The sequence below is a fragment of the Halichoeres trimaculatus genome, unplaced genomic scaffold (assembly GCF_033239565.1).
Source record: "Halichoeres trimaculatus isolate MK-OKI-2021-1 unplaced genomic scaffold, fHalTri1.1 fHalTri1_scaffold_22, whole genome shotgun sequence".
NCBI lineage: Eukaryota > Metazoa > Chordata > Actinopteri > Labriformes > Labridae > Halichoeres > Halichoeres trimaculatus.
The window spans coordinates 11,818,904-11,842,973 of NW_027437200.1; the positions used below are offsets into that span (position 1 = coordinate 11,818,904).

At 39.6% G+C, this 24,070-nt stretch overlaps 1 protein-coding gene across 2 annotated transcripts in view; it reads left to right on the forward strand.

The window, feature by feature from the left end:
- pcxb (pyruvate carboxylase b) overlaps nt 1-24,070 on the forward strand; it is a 472,827-nt gene that overhangs the window by 387,960 nt on the left and 60,797 nt on the right. For both annotated transcript variants that reach the window (XM_074699298.1, XM_074699299.1), the window contains exons 16-19: nt 13,216-13,372; nt 17,155-17,395; nt 21,042-21,209; nt 23,244-23,325. In XM_074699298.1, the coding sequence (XP_074555399.1) occupies nt 13,216-13,372; nt 17,155-17,395; nt 21,042-21,209; nt 23,244-23,325 (648 nt within the window). The remainder of the gene's footprint in view (nt 1-13,215; nt 13,373-17,154; nt 17,396-21,041; nt 21,210-23,243; nt 23,326-24,070) is intronic.

Genomic DNA, 24,070 nt, shown 5'->3' on the forward strand with positions numbered 1-24,070 from the left:
GTATGAAAATATTCAATGATTTAGTCTTGTACCTAAAATCTGTTTGAATTGAAAAGTGTTGCTTCTGATGTTGAATATTGATGTAATTAAAATGCGATTAATTACGATTAATTAATTACAAATGGCATAATTAATTTGATTTTTTTTTTTTAATCAAGTCCCACCACTAATTTGAACATGGAACTCCTTTTAAAATCACATCAATTATTGTAACCAATGAACAATAGATACACATTAGAGAGGGCTCGCCTTAGCTATCTCCTTGCAGTAGCATTTTTCATGCTATTATTGTTAGAAATAAATCTGCTGCTGCACTCTAACATCCAAAGAATCGTTATTATAGGTGACTTCATGAAAGCACTCGTGTAAAAAACAGAATGAATCCCCCTTTCTGATGGCTATCACTTTAATTAAATCCTTTGTGTTTGTGCCTCTCTGTTTTAATTCGTCTGAACAACCATGCCTGTACTTTCTATTCTCTTACCTCTCTCAGGATTGATCTGTTTCATGTTTGGTTGATGACAGTGATTGTGCATCTTTGTATTTCTCGTTCGAGCCGTGAAAATCAGGTGCCATTGAGCACATATCTCATGCCTCTATCTCTTCTCCCAGAAGTCAGCCGGCAGCAAGTTCCCTCAGTAGACAAAGGCAGTACCTTTCTCCTGCTCCTCAGTGAATAGAGAAAATTATGCATTATTGAAACTTCTTGGTGCATGAACAGCCAAATAGTGTCCCTGCATAATTTGTAATTACTCTGAAATTGTCCAGAGAATGAAAATATGCGCGTCATGTTTGAACAGTTGAAGACAAGACCAATTATCAACATTTCTTGATAAAGGTCCTATGTGAAGTGCAATTGTTATGGACTGCTTTCAAAGAGAAAATTCATTGTTCCCATTTAAACAATCAAACACTCAAGACACATTTGTGGAAGGGACGTGTCCAGTGAACCTCTGTGGCTTGAAACATTTAATTTAACGCTCAATTATAGCAAACGTCCCAGAGCTTTAGCTGCAAGTTCCAGTGCTTTGAGTAGTTAACGAGAACTAAGAAACAGGCTTTGTGTTTCAGACAGTGCTGTCATGCTTGAACAAAGTGAGGGAAAAATAAAACACAAGAGGCTGTCCAGTGAAGCCTCTCCGGTGCTGTAAACTCTTTCTGAGATTAAATCTCTTGTAGTAGCTGATCACAGTGCACCAGTTAGGGAGAGCAATATATTTCATTACTCTGGGAGAGAACTCAGATCAGGTCTCACATTAAGCAACTGTCTACTCATCTCATGTTTGAACAGATAAAGAAGGGTTATGGCAGAAGTAAATCAGTGAGGAGGGATTTCAATAGAAAAGATTTAAACACTGTCAGGCCTCTGCTCGGAGTATATCAAGATTTTATTATGAGGCTGACCAGAGGAACATGATTTGATTTCAGCTTATTCATGTATGAGCAGTTGCAGTAAAATCTTATTTTAACCCAGTTTTTGCTTTGGAAGAAGTTGCTGAGTAAGCACTTACAGTAGGGAAAATAAGTTGAACATGTCAACTTTTTTCTCATCACATTTGTTTCCAAAGATGCAATCAAACAAAATTTCTACCAGACATTCTTTAAAGGGATAGTTCAGGTTTTTTGACATGAACCTATATGGCATCCTCACCAGTAGTTACGTATATCAGCGCTGACTTACCCCTGACAGTGTCCTGTGACCCGAGATCTGGTGCGGTTTTGGTCCAGACGAAAGTAGTCCGGCAACATAGCTGGGGTCACGAAAATAAAGCGTTTTTCCTCTCAAAACAAATTGTGTTCAAGAGAGTGATAAATTTGCATCACAAAACTGCAAACTGGAAAAAAAGTCAGACTCCGTTATCACTTGGCACTACTTTCTGGTGCGTATCACTGCGCCGCACGGTGCATCCGATGCTGTATGACTTCACACCCTCTCTTTCATGGCTCCAGCTGTGGCTCCAGGAGCGACATGACTCTCTCTCTCTACCCGTTCTAACTCCACCTGACGAATTTCAGCATCACTATATTTTGGTTCATAAAGATATCCCCTTGGTTCTGTGCTAAATGTAATGTCATCTTCATCAGGGTCGTAATCAGACATGTTATCGTTAACTTTTTAAGTTGAAATGACGGTGACAACGTTCGCCGGTCAGCTGGATGCTCCGCCCGGCGCAGTGATACACACTAGAAAGTAGTGCCAAGCGATAACGAGTTTGGCTTTTTTCCGGTTTGCAGTTTTGTGATGCAAAGTTATCACTCTCTTGAACACAAATTGTTTTGAGAGGAAAAACGCTTTATTTTCATGACCCCAGCCATGTTGCCGGACTACTTTCGTCCGGACCAAAACCGCACCAGATCTCGGGTCACAGGATGCTGACAGGGGTAAGTCAGCGCTGATGCACGTAACTACAGATGAGGATGCCATACAGGTTCATGTCAAAAAACCCAAACCATCCCTTTAATTCAAATAATCCACACATGAAAAGAAATCACAATGAGGTAGATGAGGTCTGTAGCAGTAGATGAGTTAGCGTGTTTAATACTTTTTCCCTGTGTTATGGTACTTCATTCCACACGATCATTATTTATGGACTTGAATGTCATGATTTCTTTTCATGTGTGGATTATTTGAGTTAATACCAATGTCTGGTAGAAATTTTGTTTGAATTGCAGCTTTGGAAATAAATGTAATGAGAAAAAAGTTGACACGTTCAATACTTATTTTCCCCACTGTAAGTAGTGGTATACTGTTTAAACTATCTCTAAAAGGAGAAAGAGCTTGAATAAAAGGAACAAAAGCTTCTTGCCATTTTGGAACAAGTTCAAATATAATCCTGTTCACCATCATGTATAATGATGCATAACACAACCCCAGGGATGGCTGTCTTTCTGAGAATCCCACCCCTCTGCATCTGCGTCTCGCTGGGTTTATACCAAACTGCAGCCTCCAGTGTTGACACATGAAGCTAATGTGCTGGTGTTGAAACCTGTTGTTCCTTGACAACGAGAGTTCACTTGAGGCTGGTTTTGAAAGTTTTGAAAGTTGCATTAATAACCCTCCTTCAATTCCTTTTTTAATAGTAAAATCAAACATTTTTGATATGAATAGCTCAGTAATGCTGCACAAAAGATGATTTAGTTTGAGAAAAGAGATATGCATTGATTTGCATAGTAAGAGAGACGGTTGAGGGCATGATGTTTGCCAGGTGGTTTGATTCGCCTCAACTCCACCGCTGTGACTGTGCCAGGATGAGCCAGTAATACCAATGTGTCAAACGTTTGGCTTCAATGAATACTGAAACTGAGAGTATATCTATGTTTCATACAGCCAGTGGTTCATACACCATCTATTATGACAGTGTGTTAACACAAACCATTCAAGATGTGAATAATAGCCTTATCAAGTTAAAAATGCTACAAATTGTGGCAGCTAAGCACAATCACAGCCGTCAATTTTTTCCAGGTCAATTTAACAAATTATTGCAATGAAAGCTTTTCAAAATGAAATCAATTCGTGTGACGAAAAAGGCTTTTGATTTGGACAAACATTTGGTCTTCTATTAAGTTCTACTAATTTATTTGGCCTTAACTACAGAATTGTCTGAAAGATAGCCCAATAAAATCACACATGGGAAACTTAAGTGATTCATAATTAACTGTATTAATTTACTTAGAGTTTGTCTTAATCACAGGGATTACACATGGAATTTGAAAGTTTTAACATGGCCACATTTAAGCGAAGAAGAAGAAGAAGAAGAAGACTTTAATTAGTCTTAGTACCATCGATTCAGACTGCTTATCATAAAGATTAGGCTGAAAGGTAAAATTAGCACTTTCTTTCTACATCCTCTACCAGAAAAAATTTCAGTACAGTATAATTGCTCCAAAACTTAAGACACTTAAATTGGGCGCTTGCTGCAGCAGAAATCTCTGAGTAAACACAGTAAATTAAACTGGTCTCTGAGCTGAATGCATGATAAAACAGCAATAGAAAAGCAGATACATCTTCCTTTGTGTCTTCCCGCTAAACTCTCTCATAAAGCGCTAATGTTTGAACTGCAGCAGGAACCAGCTCTGAAATCATCTGTCAATGGAAGCGCCTGGAGTTGGACCCATTCTCTGTCTTCATAATGTCAGAGGAAGTGAATATATGCTTGTCTGGCTGCCGTTTAAATAATCACAGCAAGGGTATATCACTGAAATCAAATGTAAAGCAGGAGTCAGAGAAGTTTCAGTGTCTACTGAAATAAGGATTGAGAGCTGAGAAACGTGAGATTATCAGTCTGAGTTCCAGGAAGTTGTGGAGGGCGTACGAATCATCAAAAAGAAATGGAATAAGTTTGGGGATCCTCTTGTGGCGTTGGTAGTTCTTGTACAATTTGATTATGAATAACAAAACAGAATAGTACTTTCTCATAATTACTGAAACACCTTAAGGCAGAATGAGTTCTTAAAAGTGATAAGCTCTCAAAATAGTGTTTTACTGTTTGATAATCTTCTTGCTTTGCATATTAACATTTTGATTTTCTTTTGGCTGATTAAAAGCAGAAACAAAGGATTTTAAAACAGTGTTGAAACTGCCATCCAGCGTTTTGACGCAGCATGAATGTTTCCCTTATTTAGCCATTTAAACTTTTCTTGCACGTAGAAAGGGTCAGTCTTTAGTCTTGTGCACTATATTACCAAAATGATTTGCTCACCCATCCAAATGATCAGAATCAGGTGTCCTAATCACTTGGCCTGACCACAGGTGTATAAAATCAAGCACCTAGGCATGCAGACTGTTTTTACAAACATTTGGGAAAGAATGGACCGCTCCCTGGAGCTCAGTGAATTCCAGCGTGGAACTGTCATTAGACGCCACCTGTACAACAAATCCAGCAGTGAAATTTCCACACTCCTAAATATTCCACAGTCAACTGTCAGCTTTATTATAAGAAAATGGAAGAGTTTGGGAACAACAGCAGCTCAGCCATGAAGTGGTAGGCCATGTAAACTGACTGTGAGGGGTCAGCGGATGAGGCGCATAGTGCAAAGAGGTTACCGACTTTCTGCACAATCAATTGCTACAGAGCTACAGACTTCATGTGGCCTTTAGATTAGCCCTAGTACAGTACACAAAGAGCTTCATGAAATGGGTTTCCATCAATGGCGATTGCTCTAAGACTGCAAGAGAAGCTCAGCTTCCCCTAAAATCTCCCCCAAAAAAGTGGTGATATGTTCTGCTGTGTTTACATTTCATTGACAAAATCTGAGCTAGAATTCCTTCATCTTTTGTTCAGAATCAGCTTCCTATCACAGGTAACTGGCTCCACCTCCTTCTCATCGCAGCGTCTCATTGGATAAACGCTGGGCTTTGTCCCGCCCATCGGATGCTCAGTGTCTCTGGGGGTCTATGAGGCAGTGGGCTGGCCTGGACGCTGGGCTTCTGCATGATGATTGGATGATCTGTCTGAGGCTGAATCCCTTTTTGTTTGACAGTGAAATGAGCCAGTCAGCGATATTGAAGTATAACCCTCCACCGGAGCATCTTTAACTTGAACATTAAGTTGTTCCGAACTGATCCGGAGGCTTTATCGATCCCCAGCGAGTTTACCTTTCTTAAAAACGACGAGCGTTGTGTTCGAAGATTTTCTCTCTTTTCACCAATAAGCAGCTACAGCTACAGCTGCAGAGCTTCTCCCCCTGTCACTCACACTTACAGCCTGTCGTAGTCTCATGTAGCAGCTCCAGCTGCCAACAAGCTGACATGGAGGGTAGAATTTACGTTTAGATAAATAAACAAATTTATGATGTAGGCCGCAAAAAAATGAGCTCCCCCTCCTTGACTGACCAGCAGCCGCCACTGGATTCCATGGCTGAGCAGCTGCATCCAAACCGTACATTACCAAGTGCAAAGCAAAGCATCGGATGCAGTGGTGTAAAGCATGCCGCCACTGGACTCTGGAGCAGTGGAGACGCGTTCTCTGAAGTGATGAATCATGCTTTTCCATCTGGCAATCTGATGGACGAGTGGGTTTGGACGTTGCCAGGAGAACAGTACATTTTGGACTGCAATGTGCCAAGTGTGAAATTTGTTGGAGGAGGAATTATGGTGTGGGGTTGTTTCTCAGGAGCTTGGCTTGACCCCTCAGTTCCAGTTAAAGGATCCTTGAATGCTTCAGGATGCCAAAACATTTTGGACAATTCCATACTCCCAACCTTGTGGGAACAGTTTGGAGCGGGCCCCTTCCTCTTCCAACATGGCTGTGCACCAGTGCACAAAGCGAGGTCCATAAAGACATGGATGACAGAGTCTAGTGTGGATGAACTTGACTGGCCTGCACAGAGTCCTGACCTGAACCTGACAGAACACCTTTGGGATGAATTAGAGCAGAGACTGAGAGCCAGGCCTTCTGGACCAACATCAGCGTGTGACCTCACCAATGCACTTTTGGAAGAATGGTCAAAAATTCCTACAAACACACTCCTCAACCGTGTGGACAGCCTCCCCAGAAGAGTTGAAGCTGTAATAGCTGCAAAAGGTGGACCGTCATCATATTAAACCCTATAGGTTAGGAATGGGATGGCTCTTAAGTTCATATGTGAGTCAAGGCAGGTGAGCCAATACTTTTGGTAATTTAGTGTATATACAGTATGTGCATGAGGCAACAGCAAACGTAGCTTAAAATCCCCATGGTGATGCATTTGCTTAACTTCTGCGACTGACCTGTACTCTTTTTTTGAATATGATTAAAATATTCACTTTTGTTAAACAGAGGAAAAAGCCAAACCAGTGTAAATCTTAAAAACAGAAAGTTTTTCTTGGCTTGATTTTCAAAAAAAATAAAAAAGGACTTTGAACAGACCTCACATTGAGCAACTGCCCACTCATCTTATGGTGAAACACACCAAAAGTTGTCAACAGAAGTGAGCCACTGAGGAGGTATCTGGTTTTAAATGACCCTCCCAGCCTCCATCTCTGTGATCATATCATGATGGTGTTATGAAGCTAATCATAGAGCGATAACCTGAATTAGATCCGTTGTGTTTGAGCCGTCACACTGAAAATGAATTCTCAAAGTGTGAAAACTGGCAATGAACTGGATCTGTCACTTCAGGGGAAAGGGTTGAAAAGGTGCTGGAGAAGTCTCTTGTCCCTGGAAGTCTCATTAACAGTTTGAACCAGGACTCAAAGAGGACAGTTTTTTAATTAACAGACATAAACGCCCTTTTAACATTTAATTGTCTTTTTTGAAGGCAACCTCACTGATAGTTCCTCTTTTTTTTTCCTGCAGCCTCGCTGGGTTTATACCTGTAAAGGGCCAATTGACTCACAAACATTGATAAATTCTCTTTCAGGGCTGTACACACAAAAAATGCTTTCTTTTTTCTGAAAACTATTTCCTCTTTCTCTGCCAGCTCCCTTATTGCCTTCTAAAATGTGCGAGGAGCCCTCTGTGACCTCGGTTTTGCAAAGAGCAGTGTGATCAAAGTTTCTTTGCTGAAGGAGAAAAAATGCTCAATGCCAAAGGCTAATATCAACACTTTAGTTTATTTGTGTGTGAGTTTACCTTAATTTTCTAATCTCACAACTCAGTAAACTGCTTCTGATGTCCAGAGGGGTTCACAACTAAGCCAGCTCAACATGCAAAGGCTTTCTTTGGGCAGGATGGTTCAACAAAAGCTGTGGATTAACAGGTTTATTTATTCTTCTGCGTTGACTTTACGTCTTAGTAGCAGACTTGGTCAGCCAGTCAGATTGTGTCCCATTGAATTTTCTGCTAGCTTTTTCAGAGCACTCTGAGCACATTGTGTTACGTCGCAGCTGGCACGTTGCATTCGGTCATACAGTGATAATTACAATGAAACATAGAGATGGGGTGGTAGAGGAGACAGAATATTTGGCCAATGAACAGTGATTTCAAAAATGTAGTAAATATAGGAAGCACAAGGCTTCCTGTCCATGTTTTGTTCTCATGTAGATTTATTTGTGAAGTTGTTCACATCAGGTTAAGCGTTTAGGCTTCTGTATTGATTTGACGCAGACATGTAAAGCAGACTTCTCAGAAACTGGCTGTATCAGTGTATCATTTGTTCATTCCATATCCGTTTCAGAATCCAAAACCAGAAAATGGATAACGACTTTATATTTCATTTCTCGTTTTCAAATCAAAAATCGGAAAACAAAAAACGGCCTTTTTTTGCTGTTTTGATTTCGTTTTGAAATTTAAAATAGAATATGAGATAATGGAATTATCATGGGAATTTTTGATGTATTCGTTTTTGTTTTGTGACCCAGAAGTTGTTGACTTTTTTCTCAAGGAGGCCAGTCTTTAACCCCGCAGATCTTGAAACCTGTTCACAGAGATAGAGAAGGTGATATATAGTGAGTGACATATAAATAGACCGCTATGGCCGAACTAGAACGGTATGCTGATGTTATTAAGCAGTTGTTCGAAGCTGGTAAGACCCACACAGACATTTCAGAGGCGTTGTAGGAGATGGGTGTCCGGAGATGCTCTGCAATGAGTGTCAGACGTTTCTGCATCCAACACAACCTCAGGCGGACACGTCATGTTACTGATGCGGAACTGAAGAGGGCTGTGGTCAAACCAAAAACGAATAGAACAAAAAATCCCGTGATAATTCCATTCTCTCATGTTCTATTTTTACTTTCAAAACAAAATCAAAACAGTGAAAAGTAGGCCGTTATTTGTTTTCTGATTTTTGATTTGAAAACGAGAAATGAACTAACGAGTAGTTTTCCATTTTCCAATTTTGGATTCTAAAACAGATATGAAATAAACAAATGATACACTAATATGGCTTAAACTCCTCTTTTAGTTGATGTTTGTGCTGTAATGCAGTAATGTGTTACTACCTGTATGAAAGCAAGCACAGTTTGGCCTTAATTTGGCAGTTTGTCCCTATTTTTATCCCCAAAACAGAGGTTAAAGTTGTGTGTTATCTGTGTCCAGTTAAACTGCTGAATAACCATACCTCTGTAGAGCAATGCAAAACAAGCGCAAGCATAAGGATATAAGGGTGGTGGTTTGATTTTTGCTTTGGCACACTACTCTCAGCAAACCAGTTTGAGCCAAAATGTTGAGGATGTGGCTTTTGATCAAGTGAACTCACTTTTAAGTTAACTCGCGGTTTCTCAACTCTGAACTAGATGATTGGTAGGGATATAAATTTGTGTCGAGGTAATTAGTTGTTAGAGATCCTGAGTTTTCAGTCCATATAGGCCTCTCTTTAGAATTATTAATGTATTTTTACTGCAGATTAAAGTGATCTTGGCAGGAAAAAAGCTGTACAGAACAAAGAACTAACAGTGGACTGGGAGAAGTCAACACTAACTGAAGGCATGTAGCCTTTAGTGACCTGATGTATGCAATATGAAACTGTACATGCAAGACTTCACTGTTTCTTTTACAACATAAACTGTATGTCTAGTCTGTGTGTTTTCACTGGTTCAGCCGTAGATGGCTGAATATTTTGTCAGGTGAAAGATTTCATTTTCTCCTACACTAAAATTTTTAGATTACACTGCTAAACCAGTATGGAACGGAACGGGACCATTTGTTTGTCAACAGAGTTCATGATAAATCATCTCTTTGAATTCAGATCACTTATTTAAATTAGATATGTTTTTCATTTTTTCTTTTCATTTAGTCATGTCAACACCAAATATTGCACACAATATTGACATTTCACAAAAAATAGCAGAATCAAGAGTCATGTGTTGAATAATGACTGAAAGGGATAGGCAGAAGCAGACTGCTTATAAAGGCCTATCCTGTGTTATCAACTTTGTAGACTACCAACCTCCAGAAAAGCAAAGAAACAACAACACATACAATTAGACAAACTTATAAGCTTCAAAAATAGCTTTACAAACCATTTTCTTAAAAAAAAAAAAAAAAAAAAAAAAAAGCCTTTGTATTGAGTCAGGGAGCATTTTTAAATTTGCTCTGAACATAAATTGCATTATTTTAAAATAAAACAGATCAGAAAATTTCATATCATGAGAATTTAGAAACAATGGCTCTGTGTGAGCATAATTGTCAGCCTTATTGTATGTTATAAGTTAGAAAAATGAATATTTTAAAAAATAATATAATTTTATTATGTAATTTAAAATTATATTATTCGATTAAAAAAAATAATTTTTTTTTTAATATTTTAAAAGCATGAAAAAGATCGACTGATGGCAGAAACCATATTTAGGAAAAAAAAATTGGTTGTATAGTTCATTTTATATTTTAACTAGTATAACAAAGGCAGGGTTTACGGCTTGTACTGATGCCAGTCAGTAGAGGGAGCTCTATATATTTTGGCCTCACTGCTAGTAAACACCCATGGCCTCCGTTTAAATGCGCAGTCTATGGCAGGGTTCTCCAACTCCTACCCTGGAGGGCCGAGAGGCTGCAGGTTTTCTTTCCAACCAAAAACTCCACCAGCAGATTTCACTGATTACCTCACCTTTAAGCAGAGAGCAGGGGCTAATCAGTGAAATCATGATCTATGGTCTGGCTTTGTGGCTTTATCAACAGTAGTTTGCTTCATGAAGTCACAGACAAACGCAACTCTTCTTCAAATTTTTCTCACTGTTTTTATGGTTGTCCTACCTCCCTCACAGGAGATAAGGTTTTGTTAGTGATATCAGATCTCAAAATGAGTGATACCCTGAGGTGATGATAGCATCGTCAAAACCAGATGCACATGTAAGACCATCAAGAACCACCAGCATGATTCCTGTGTTTTAAGTCAAAACAGAGATTTTTCAAAATGAAAAAGATTTAAAGCCAAACAAACACAACAGCAAGATTAAATTGCTGAGCCTGTTTCTGTTTCTACCACAGTTGACATCATACAACTGCCTTAACAGGGCCGCTACTTGTCTTAAAGAGGATACTTAAAGTGAAAATCATTGAAGTGCCTCTTTAATGAACGCATATTAGAGTGTTTTTCAATCTCATGATGATGTGTGGTATCATATGGTTTGTTCTTATCCCCACAATTACAATCCTTCTGTCACTCAGCGTCCAATACCCAAAGTTCCTTGATTCACTACATGCCAGCTATGCTCTCGCCTCATATTGATTTAAGCTGCAAAACACAAATTAGACCAGCATGCTGCAGTAAAAAGTTCAGCTGCGGCACACACTGCCCCAGTGTGTGCTCATAACTATACCTTTAAACAGTTCCTCATAAATCACTTCATGACCAGAGCAGGAATAACCACTGTGCCTTTTTTGATAGGTCCCCATACAATGCTTTTACTGCAATGTGATCAGAGACGGAGAATTTTACACTCTGCTGAGCTTAAATCACTCAGCACCAAATAAATCACTGAAGGGAGATGACCGCTTGAGTATTGAACGGTGTTACGCGAACACATTGTCCCTATGCGGGGATTCTTTTTTTACACAGCCGGATCTAAGATAGGGAATATTGCTTTCACATGTTTCAGCTGCTTAGAGGCAGAATGAATCATGAAGAGATTAAGCCTGTGAAGGCCTTTGAGGATTAAGTCCCTTCCTGATATAGCGTTCCCCCTTACACCATGGGAGATACAGTGATTTGAAATGGGTCGCATAAAGTATCTATATGGTTCCTTCTATCTGTTACACAAGGAGAACATTATCAGATGGTAAAGCAGCAGATTGTTAATTGCAGTACACGCTCGTTCTGGTGTAAGCGCTTTGTTCTGCCTGGCAGTTCTGTAATCATTGTTTCAGAGAACTTCTCGCATGTTTTAAAGAGCTGTGCTGTTTGTCAGTGCAGGCAGCACACACAACACTCACACACACAAAAGCATCAAAGTCTGGCCAGCAGACGCAAATCAACCAGCCGTGAGCGGCAGAGTGCACCGCAGATGACATAAAAATTGATCGCGCAGGATAAACTGTCTGATGCATCAGAGCCATAATTGCACACTTAAGCAAAAAACGCTGATAACTGCTGAAATATGCGTGTGTTTCTGTAACTCGATGATTCAAATTATAGATATGAATCATTTTTATTCATCATGGGCTTTCCTTTATTGGCTCTAAAGCATGAGATAGAAATTTATTTTATGAAACTTTATTTAAGCACCAGGGGAAAAGTGGATGGAGTAAAGAGTTTGCCGATATGAGACCGTACAAACTGCTTTATTATTGAGTTTTGGATAAAAGCTACTTTTACATAACATATTTACAGAAAATATTACAGTCCTATATTTTCCCACAACACCTATTTCAGGAGACAGTTTCCCCCACAATAAGTCTTTTTTTCTCTCTGTCTTTAAACATTACACGGTGTGTTGAATACATTGCCGGCAATTCGTGGGCGTTGCGTAAAAGGCTTGTTTCCATCTTTCCTTCTGATTTAATTTAGCTCAGCTTCATGACAGATTGGAGCCTGCCTTTCTTCCCAAACAGAGGCAGTGAATACTGCAGTGTCTATTTCAAATGTTCAGATATTTGGGGCCAGCTGTCAGCCTTCATCCCGGTCATCAAATTGTTAAAGAAAATTTTGCCAGATCAGATGAGTTCCTCCCTTTGCATCCCCGTCTTCCATCTCCGGCTATAAATCATTAATACTAATATGTTAAACACCAGATAGGATTGCTTGAAGTCTTCTCCACTCTCACCAGCAAGAAAAGCTGACAGCGGCAAAAATTGAAACCAGTGGGGAATAAAATATTGATAAAAGGCAGTGTTTTTCCGGGGCTTTCCTACTCCTCCAAGAGCAGGGAACAAGCAGCTGTGCTTTGTATTCTCCCCGTGTCCAAATGTACGAGTGCTCCGAGAATGAGATTTAATGATGGCACTGTTGGATCAGCAGAAAACCACTGGAGGCTTCAATATTTCTGGCTGATATGATAAACGGGTATGAGATCCGCTAATCTACTCCCCCCAGAAAGGGAAATGAGAGATTGCCATCTCTTTTTTTACCTCCTCCACCAAAACATTTCTTAGATTTTAAAGTGACTTTAGAATGAGACGATGAAAGTGTTCGACGAACAATGAATGTGCAAGTATCGTAAGATTCTATTTGAGCGTCCATTAGTGTGTTTTATACTGTGTGTGTGTGTGTAACCCGTGTCGGTTGTGTAATGGGATAAGTTTGAAATATATGAGTCTGTGTCTAAAATTGAGATCAAAGTCTGGATGACGGATGACTCTTGAGATGACAGCAGAAATAAACCACCATCCTTCTTTCTGTGTGTGTGTGTGTGTGTAGGTGCTACCTTTGATGTGGCCATGCGCTTCCTGTCAGAGTGTCCATGGAAGAGGCTCCAGGAGCTCAGAGCTTTGATCCCAAACGTCCCCTTCCAGATGCTGCTGAGAGGGGCAAACGCTGTGGGCTACACAAACTACCCTGACAACGCCGTCTTTAAGTGAGTCACTCACTGCAAACACACTTTACACAACATCATCCTCACATTTTTCATCATTTATTTCAGTGCCAATGTCCTATAAGATTAAAAATTATGTCAAATGTTTATCAGTATTTTCCTCTAAAAAAAAAAACCTACACTGGAATAAAAATATCACGACCAATCAAAGCTACAAACTGCAGTTATATCTCGAGCTTGAAATGCTTGATTGATTGCTGTTGAATCTTGCAAATAATGGTGTAAGATACAGTCAGTGCTTCTTTTTTTTAACCGAACTCATCAGTTCGAATCAGATTTCCTTGAAGCCGGCTGCTGCTGCCCCCACTTCATCAATCATATCAACTGTCTTTTGAAATGGTTGTTTCCATAGGAACATGTGTGACCATCACACACAGGTTTTTTATTTCAATACGCTAATCATAGTTAGGCCTTCAGCTTAATTTGAATTTAAAATGAAAGAGAGAATGATTGCCATCTGTGGATAACAACATGCAAAATCTCAGCAAGGTAATAAAAATTGGACTACACACCTCCATCTCCTCCCATTAGCCAAAATAAAATTTTTTAGAGAAATTACTGCTCCAGTGGTTGCAGATATTTTGGCATTCACAGAAGCAATCTAATTGATAGAGCTGCAGAATTTGTGCTATGCCTCCTACACTAACCTAAATGCACATTTGACTCACAGATGAAAAGTCAAAGATCTCAAGGTCAACACAACACAAAACAAAACAGAGTCTTGTTGCAAGTTTAGTGACTTAAATTCAGGAAGGATTGCTGAGAGAGTAGCATTTGTCCATCAAGCTGTCAGTCAATACATCACAACACCTGTCTTGCATCAAATGACTTCTTTTTTTTTAAATAAAGATGAAAAACCAAAATTTGCACATAAATAAGCAACATCAGGACTAATTTTGATGACAGAAACCAAGTTTGAGAAAATCAGTTTGTTCAAATTTGGATTTTCTGGTCGAACCTTTGTCCCATGTGATACAACGTAGAGGGCAGTTTCATGACCTAACAAGCAACCAGTCAGTAGGTAATCTTAATGCTTTTGCTCCACTTTTACCATTTTGATACAGACCATAATAACAGAACAGAAAGAAGGTTGCCTTATAATTATTCAATTAAATGTTTTAATAATGGTTTAGAGTCATTTATTAGTTTACGGAGCATTTGAATAAGGACATTTTTCCTATGTCAAAAAGAAACATGGCTTTTCTGATAGCATCCAGTGTGCGCCTGGATTCAGGACCAGTCTATTCGCTAGCCCTCTGTTGTACTGTCCAAAGTTGGAAAAGCAGTGAGCCATGAAGTGACTAGCACACACATGCACAGTTTTACTGAGCGTAGCTGGCACATTTCCTTGATAAATGAACTCTAGACACTTAGTCCGTCTTCTCCCGAGATGGGAAGCTTGTGCATGGAGCTATGTGGCTGTTTACAGCCAAAAACAGAGCAGTGATGGCTCTTCGACTTCGGCATTCTCCTCCCCGCTGCTGGAGAGAAATTTCTTTAGTTGTGGGGAGGGCAGTGGGCGGGGAAGGTTTTTTACCAAAAATAAACAATTTATATTAATTAGCCCTGGTCTGTATCATAGAATAAATGCCATTAACTTCATGTTATTAAACTCTGGCTCTCATTCAAGTGCAGGAGTTGATTCAGGCTCTACCCTTTTGCCACACAGATATATATTTTTGGTATTGCTTTATATTAAGATCCTGTAATAAGCATTAATAAGACCTTTGTAAGCACTTATAAGACACTTATTCACATTATTATTTGTTTATAAAACTATATAACTGCTTAATAAGTGTTTAATAAGGTCGTTGTAGGGGTTAAGCCCCACAGGTTAGGTTTAGGCAGGGGGCCCTGAATGGTTAGGTTTAGGGGAAGGGCTGGGGTAGGGCTCATGAGAGACAAAAGCAGAAGACAAAAAACAAAGAGGGTTAGGGTTATGTTCCATATAGCTTATAGATTAAGTTTTCTTGTAGTAACTATTACAATGACCTTATTAAACACTTATTAAGCAGTTATATAGTCTTATAAACAAATAATGTTAATAACTATCTTATAAGTACTTACAAAGGTCTTATTAATGCTTATCACAGGACCTTAATATAAAGCGTTACCATATTTTTAACAGGATGCTGAGAACAGGGAAACATTGCACACTCTGTTTTTACTATCATTTTATAATTTGTTCCATTTTGAAATGTAGCTAATGTGTCCACAAACAGCCGCTTCCTCTCTAAATATATCTAAATGATTCACTGTACAGTCGCTAGCTGTGACCCCACACCTGACACGCACATTAAATCAGGTCGATTTGGTGGACGCTCAGCCAGCTACACACGATTGACACGCAGCGCAGAGACGGATTCAACCAGTAATGTATTTCAGGTCATAAACACACCTGTGCCTCCACACATGCATACACACGCCTCAAACACTTTTCCAAACGGCCTCACAAGTTACAGCGATGTGCGTGACTCATGCGTTCAAAAACATAGGCATACACACACACACACACACACTCATGCAGAGTATAATTCCTCTCACCTCAGATGAATTAGTTGTGGCTTTATGACTAATGCAGCTGTCCCCTCCTCCCAACCTCTTTTGAATAACACACACACACACACACACACAAATACACACACACAGACCTCCACTACCCTTCCTGTTCCTGTGCTCCCCCTCTCCTATCATAGTATCATTATTTATCCCCACCCTTATGACTCCACTTTTCACACCTCCATTCATCTCTCTCCATTACACACTCCTCCTCCCCTCTTTTTAACTCCCTTTCTCCAGCCCGAGTGCTCTTCATCTCCCTCTCCTCCCTCTCGCTCTTAGAGCCCCGCAGGGACAACGCCATCGAACTCAATCATGATTAATGGCTTTGATCTGTTTTCCAGGGTCTCTCGGTTCCTTTCCCCCATCACTCTTTCATCTGTGATATTTTCGTAGCCACACCCAAAGTTCAAGTAACCTGAGCGTCTTGATTAACAAATTCAAATCAAAGCTGAATTAAATTTAAAAATTGCAGTGACTGGGATCTAAATGTGATGACTTCTCTAACGCCCGGCAGATTTAAACAGGTTTGATTTCTGGATCTTGTGGAAAAATATTGGACAGTCCAGTGTTTTCAGATTTGGTGCCCGACTGCGTCTACCAGACAGCCCTTGCAGCGCTAAATAAATAGTGGACACAGTTGTTTGACTAGTAATCCTCTCATGGCACAAACATTAAGTGTGTCTGTTTATTTCCCAAACAAAAGCTGTGTATGTGTAAATATCACATCCACAGTAACACAACAACAGTAAGCACTCACCCCAGTTCTGCAAAACCTGATTAAGAAACGGAGGCCAAGGCAATAATAGGAGGGATTTACCACTAGCAGCTTGGATAATGAGGCGGGTATACATTCCTCTGTGGTTATTGTAGGCTCCTGCGGGCTGTGTAAGCTCACTTATCACGGAAATACTGAGAATATTGTATTTGCTCAGGTATGATGATATTTATGACTGGCGATAGCGAGATGGATATAAACAGCTTATCCCAACCTGGATGTGCTCTATTATCCGGGATACACTGTGCATGAAGACGAACTCATTATATTTGTGCAAGTGATTGTGTGATCATCCTGCGGTGCCCGGTGCTGCAGCGTAAGCCATGACAGCCTCTAACCTATTTCTGTCTCTGATTTGAATGTGGATTTAAAAAATGTATGCAGAGGAGGGTACACGCTGCCGGCTAAAAACATCTTCCTCCCCCAGGTTCTGCGAGGTGGCAAAGGAGAATGGCATGGACATCTTCCGTGTGTTTGACTCCCTGAACTACGTGCCCAACATGCTGCTGGGCATGGAGGCTGCAGGAGCAGCAGGTGGAGTAGTGGAGGCCGCCATCTCGTACACCGGCGACGTCTCAGACCCTATGAGGCAGAAGTACTCGTTGGACTACTATCTGAAACTGGCAGATGAGCTCGTCAAAGCCGGGACGCACATCCTGTGTATTAAGGTGATTAAATATGAACTGGATCAAATGTTTTGAAGTGTTTGCTGCTCAGAGTTTTGGAAGAGGCCAACGTTTTCTTTCCCTGAGATAATCTAAAGATTCTGGCGCTCACTGTTTGCTTCTGTGCGCAAATCCCTGCCCATCTGCCATAGGAATAACATAAAGCCAGTGAAAGAATCCGTGAAAGCACTTTTTGCTCCCTGGTTTGTTTGCACACTTGAGTACACACACCATCACTTGTCTGCATGCATGTCATCATAATAAGGGTCTGCTCTAACCAGGAGCTAATTGTTTTGGCTGTAGAGCTTTCAGATATCATTTATTTTGTATTGATTTGATTTTACCTGAGCTAAGTATCATTGGCAGGTGAGGTCTGGCTCAGATCACAGCAGTTATGAGCCTATTTACATCCCACTTCACAACACAGAGAAGAATCTGGTTTATGACGATGTGAAAGACTTACAGACTATTTATTTAGCCTGCTCATAGTTATGTCCTTATAGTAAAATATAATCTTTAAAGGGAAATAAAAATATGACAGAGTTTCTGGCTGTTTTCCAGTTGCAGGAAATATTTTGTAGGAAGGTGGTTGTGCAAATTAAAATCCAAACTGATATCTTACCAAGTGTTTTTGTCTTATTTCAGTGAAAAATGTCTTTTTAGACTTAATATCAGCCACATTCACTTGACCAGTCCAGAAAAGTGTCTTATTTTAAGTTATTTAAAGACAAAAAGGAGGTGTGAATTGCTTGAAACAAGTAAAAAAGAATCTGCCAGAGGGGTATGATAAATCTCTCTCTTAATACAAGTACATTTCTCTTACCCCACTGGCAAGTTTTTGTTTTACTCATTACAAGCATTTCAGACCTCATTTTTGTCTTTAAATAACTTGAAATAAGATTTTTTTCTAGACTGGTCAAGTAGATGTGGCTCATATTTAGTCTAAAAAGACATTTTTCACTGAAAGTAAGACAGGACCTCAAGGGAAAAGTCTTTTCTCACCCTGAAGAGAATCTAATCTGCCCACTATACATTATCCTGCTCATTGACCTAGCCATAAACTGAAGTTACAAAACAGAAAACTCATTCTAAATGTTTCTACCTAAACTGTTGGAAGAGAGGAACAGTGTTTTGATTTTCCTAGTGCAAAGAGAAAATTGATCTCTGAATCTTGAAATCACCTGGGACTGGATTTTCCCTCATTGTTTTTATCCAATCAGAGTTGGCTGGGTCCCAATGGCTCCTCAGGCAGCTCCCACATGTGTGCTGCTGCTCTGTACCTGTCGTTATATCCCCACTCTCAAGAACAGACTGAGACAGAAACTCATGCTTTTGCCAGTGTTAATTTGCAGTGGGGAAATGTGCCTGAAACTTATGTCGAGGCCACACCAAACGCAAATTCACCTGAGTCTCGACGCTTATGACAGGAGAGTGTGTGAAAGCCTTGGAGATCACAATCAAGGCCTGCAGCCTCTCCCTGGTAATCCACCGCTGTTCCCTGTGACCTCATCCTCGACCCCCTGACCCATGTTCCTGGAGGTCTCCCTGGGGATAATGAAGGAGTCAAGGAAAGAGAGGAGCACAGAGAACTTCCATCTTTTCCCTGGCTCTGACTCTGCCCCTGCCCCGCTCCTTCCTCCTCTCTATCAGGCTCAAAACTCCACTGAGGAAAACACAGTCGGGCTCAGTGATGACCCGTGCAGGCTGGGAACGAATGTTTTCAGAACTTACATTCAAAACCTGTCTCCTCAGAGACTTTAACCCAAGCCTGCTGCTTTTTTTCCGGTCTCTGTAGAGTACACACGTCGTATCGTATAACTCTGGATAATGACACAGCCCACAGATTATTCTCTCCTCCATCCTCCAGCGGGGTTGGAGTCAGAGCAGGTGGCGGTTCCCCCCCAACGTCTTCAAATCAGTGACGTCATGGGGGAATGTCATCACTGATTGGCTGCCGCGACACAGCCTCACTCGAATTAGCTTCGAAATTTCAATATTTTCAACTTGAGCGTAGAGGCGTCTGATGCCCAAACGCGCTGACGCTCCTATTCATTGACTTTGTATGTAATCTTGACGCAAATTCGCTTTGGGTGTGGCCGTACCATTGGACTGGTATGATAAATGTGTGTGAGATCAGGTTGTCAAATGTTGTTGTATTTTCTTTTGAGATTGACACAGCTGATCTGGGGGGTTGAGTCTCTGTTTATCTCACAAAGCTGGAGTTAGTGTCTTTGAGATCGCCACTGCTCATTTTAGATTAGATGAGCTGATAGGCTGCTCTCACTGCCTGTAAATAATGATTACTCTCTTGTACTGAGGTGTGAATTTTCTCATTGAGCTTGTTTCCTACTCTTGTTGAAAAATTGATGAGTGCATCAAAAACTCTGCGGCTTAAGTTGAGTCAAGGAGTTCAGATCACACAGGAGTCTTAATGTGTTTGACATTTTTATTATTTACTGCTTTAAGTATGCAGCTTCTACCACTGCTCCATCTGCCTCTAAACACTAGCTGCCAGTTAGATGCCGGCATGTAAAGTGATGTTCATGTGAGAAAAAGATGATGAGTCTTTTTCTTTGCCCATAAAGCAGAAAACCTGTCCTCTAATCAGCATTTAAATTAATTAAAAAGGAGCTACGACATGTGAACTGTTGAACACAGCAGAAGTTTTTCCACTTGCTCTCATTGAAACAGCTTGTATACTCAGGCGTCTTATCTAAATGAATGGGCTGATAGGCTCACATTGAATTAATATCTTTATTCAAGCGTGACAGAGTATTTTCAAACGTGGATTGATAAATTCCTGCTCGACCCCAGTGTGAAGCAGCACATGCTGCAATTTCATAAAAGGCTTGCTCAGCTAATGAGGTTAACTTTAAGAGAGGAAATGAGCATCCTTATAACTTCCTGCTGTGCAGTCATCACCAAGGAGAACTTAACTTCACATCTCAGACCCATCTGTGAAAACCTGTTAATATGTGATTTATTCACAATAATCACAGCAATCCTCAAACCTCAAACGCATGGGTCTGTGTGAGGTCTAAAATTAAATTTCATCCTGTTATATTTTTAAAATTCTGACCTTGAATTAACTTTCAGAAACACTTGAATCATTCCAAATTTGACTTTGCTCAAATCAAATATCAATATGGCAGTTTGAACTTCAGTTAATTGCTCTTTTCTCAAAGAAAAAAACATTAAATTCTAAAAGAATCCTGGTGTAGTTTTTGTGACCATACTCTTTTGGCTGTTTTCAACTCATCCAGTTCCACCAAAGAATCAGCACATAGTGTTCTTTTCAGCATTCATGAGCCGCCTGGGGCCAGTGCTGTGTTCACAGTCTCACTAATGAAAACTAAGACAGGTGGTTGGAATCAATCTTATTTAACTTGGTCCAGGACTCTGTACCTAACTTTTAATGTGTTGGAAAAACCCACTTAAATCAGGATTAGGACAGGAAGAGTAAGGTCTACCTCTGCGTTAAATAAACTCAGCTAAGATCCGGGGCCAGAGAGTTTCAGGACAATTTAAATAATGTAGACGCAGCAGTACTTTCCAATGTTTATGTTACATCTTGGAATAAAAAGTTCAGTAAAACAAGAATTCACTAAAGCTTCCAATTTTCATTAACTCAATCACTTTTCATTACCAGGATATGGCTGGGCTGCTGAAACCAGAGGCCAGCAAGCTTCTCATTGGCGCCCTGAGAGACCGTTTCCCAGATGTACCCATCCATGTGCACACACACGACACAGCTGGAGCCGGTGTGGCAGCCATGCTGGCCTGCGCAGAGGCTGGAGCCGACGTTGTGGATGTGGCTGTGAGTATCGATCATTTTCAAACTGAAGATTTCCCACAAAGCCAACCGAGAAGATGTGTTAGGAATTCTTCAAAGGCCAAACACTGACTGAAATTACCTTTGAATTTTTCCAAACTACATCAGAGTCTAAAAAAACCTGCAATGGACACTTGGAGTTATTCAACAATCGTTGAAAATTATGTTTAGTAGCAAACTTTACAAACCTTCTGCTGGTTGCCACAAACCAGACAAAGGAGAACAAATTAATAGCTCAACACTACAGATATTCCCATAACCCCAGGCCACTACTAGTGACTACTGCAACCAAGGTTATAATAGTTTTGGATTTGTCATTATAGTTTAGTATTAGTTTTTTCCCTTACAGTTTAGTTTTAATTAGTTTTAGTGCAGGCATTCTAGTTTTTATTTAGTTTTGATTTTTGCAACAAGGCTTAGTTTTAGTTTAGTTTTAGTTTAGTTTTAGTTTAGTTTTAGTTTAGTTTTAGTTTAGTTTTGGTTTAGTATTGGTTTTTTCATACCTTATTAACCAGGTGCAGGATTCAAAAAGGTCAGAGTAAATATTTTGTCATACTGTTTATTTTCAAGTTCAACATAGTGCTCACTGCTCAGTCAATGCTGATACTGAAATGTTGGCTGCTGCCTTAAACACATGAAAATAATATTAACTTAATATAAAAAATATAAACATAAATTAAATTTAAAAAAAATAACAAATTACATAAAAATAATATAAACATAAATTATATAAAACAATGTAATATGAGCTTCAATAATTAGAAACTTGGACTCTGTAACAAAAAAGGCAGACTTAAATACATTGAAACTATTACAGATGCTCTGGTTCATTGCTCCACTATGATGGTGCTGTACGGCACTGACAACTGCTGAAAACTGTCCTAAAATTGGTTGGGAAAATGTGTCAGATTAATTTAAATCCTAAAGGCTATTAATATTGTCAAAAACGACAACTAAGGAAATTTTGTCTTTAATTTTGGTTAGTTTCAGTTAGTTTTGTGAACAAAAGATACAGTTTTAGTTCACTTATCGTATTTGTTTTCTTTTCTAGTTTGTATTAGCTTGAGTTAACTGCAATGTATTTTAGATTTTAGTTTTCCTTTTTGGTTTCGTTTTAGATAACTATTATAACCTTGACAGCAACACCCAAATTTATTTACAAGTTTATTTAACAGTATGTCAGGAAGATAATGAATCACATTTTGGGAAGACACCCTGCCTATGCATGGCAGTGGCTCTATGATGCTCTGGGGCTGTTTTGCTTTTTCTTGGCATTGGAAACCAGCAAAGTGTGGGGTGCAAGATGGACTTAATTAAGAATCAGTACCTCACAGAAAATCTGTGATAAGATTTAAAGAAGCACAAAAATTTAATAATGTTGGTGAACTGGAGAATCATTACCCAAGAGGACATAACAACCAAAGGGAATTTACAAAATGCAAAATATGCTAGACAATAAGGAGTTGAATAATTTTGAGACAAAATAGTCATTAAATGTGACATTTTTTTTAAATTGAAAAAAAAAATGCTCGCGAGTATTGGTGTCAAGCTATTGAAGTTGTTCTAACTTGATCTTTTGGTAGCAAACAGCTGAAAGTTTGTTCATTTTGCTGCTATTCTAATTTGCAGTGGAGCTTGAAGTGGTCTTAACACTCAGTTTTTCTGCCAGTTGCTGCAGTATATTGAATTCTCACTGGCACTTGTGTTAAGCCAGGAGTTTTTCCCCCTTACCGTGTTCACTGATGCATGCTGCCAGTACGGGCACTTTCATTAGAGCAGTTGGCTGCAAGTGTGCAGTTCTGGCTTGATCAGCTGAGCAGGTCGTCCTACACTTGGGGGAAAAAGAAGCTGATTATCCACGAGGAATAGAAAACCCCTGGTAAAAAAAAAAAAAAAAAAATGGTCAGATTGGTGTAAATGTATGATTTGGCCAGACTCAGACAAAGACATACAGTCATTGCAACAGAGCTGCACTTTGATTAATAAAATAACCACAGCTTCTGTGTTTTGTTCCTCTAGGTGGACTCCATGGCAGGTATGACCTCTCAGCCCAGCATGGGAGCCATCGTGGCCTGCGCTAAAGGGACCAAGCTCGACACCGGTAAGTGACAGTGGAAAATCACTGAGATATATAACATTTTATTACATTATTATCCTTTCAAGTGAAATCAAACTCTGGGAACTAGTTAGAAAGAAAATGAAAGAACAAACACGTTCCATTATCCACTTAAATATTTTATTGCAGTTTGAGTTTTTAATGAGACAGAAAATCTCTTAGATCACCAATCCTTCTCTGAGATTATTACCATCTTTCTCTCCAAGCCTCCCGATTCTCTTGAGGCGGAGAGATCAATTAAGAGATCAATAAATGACAAAGTGCATCACTAATTACTGCCGTAAGTCAGAAAGGCCGGTGCATCCTGCTCAGATCACAGCCGATAGTCAAGAGGACGGAGATTCACAGACTGGCTGGAAGAAAATGATGGAGGGGGAATCTGTGCTTGAGTTTTTCTTCAGAGAAACATAATTTATCAAAATGAAAGTCAAGAAAAATGAATAATGAATGCGTGCAATGTCGGTGATTCAACACATAGATGGATGTGCAGGATATTTGCAGTGCAAAGATTTATTATGTGCTCTGCATTCATGTGGTTTAGAAATGTTTAGTAAAAATGTGTTTCTAAACGAGCTGTTTTATGCGAAATACACTGATAATGTTGGTAACACTTTACTTAAGAGGTCCACAAATTTCATCGCACATGAGTAATAATTAGACAAAGTTTTTCTTATTTCTTTGAAACTACCCCCGAAATTTTATTAGAATTTGGTGAGAATTAGCACATAAC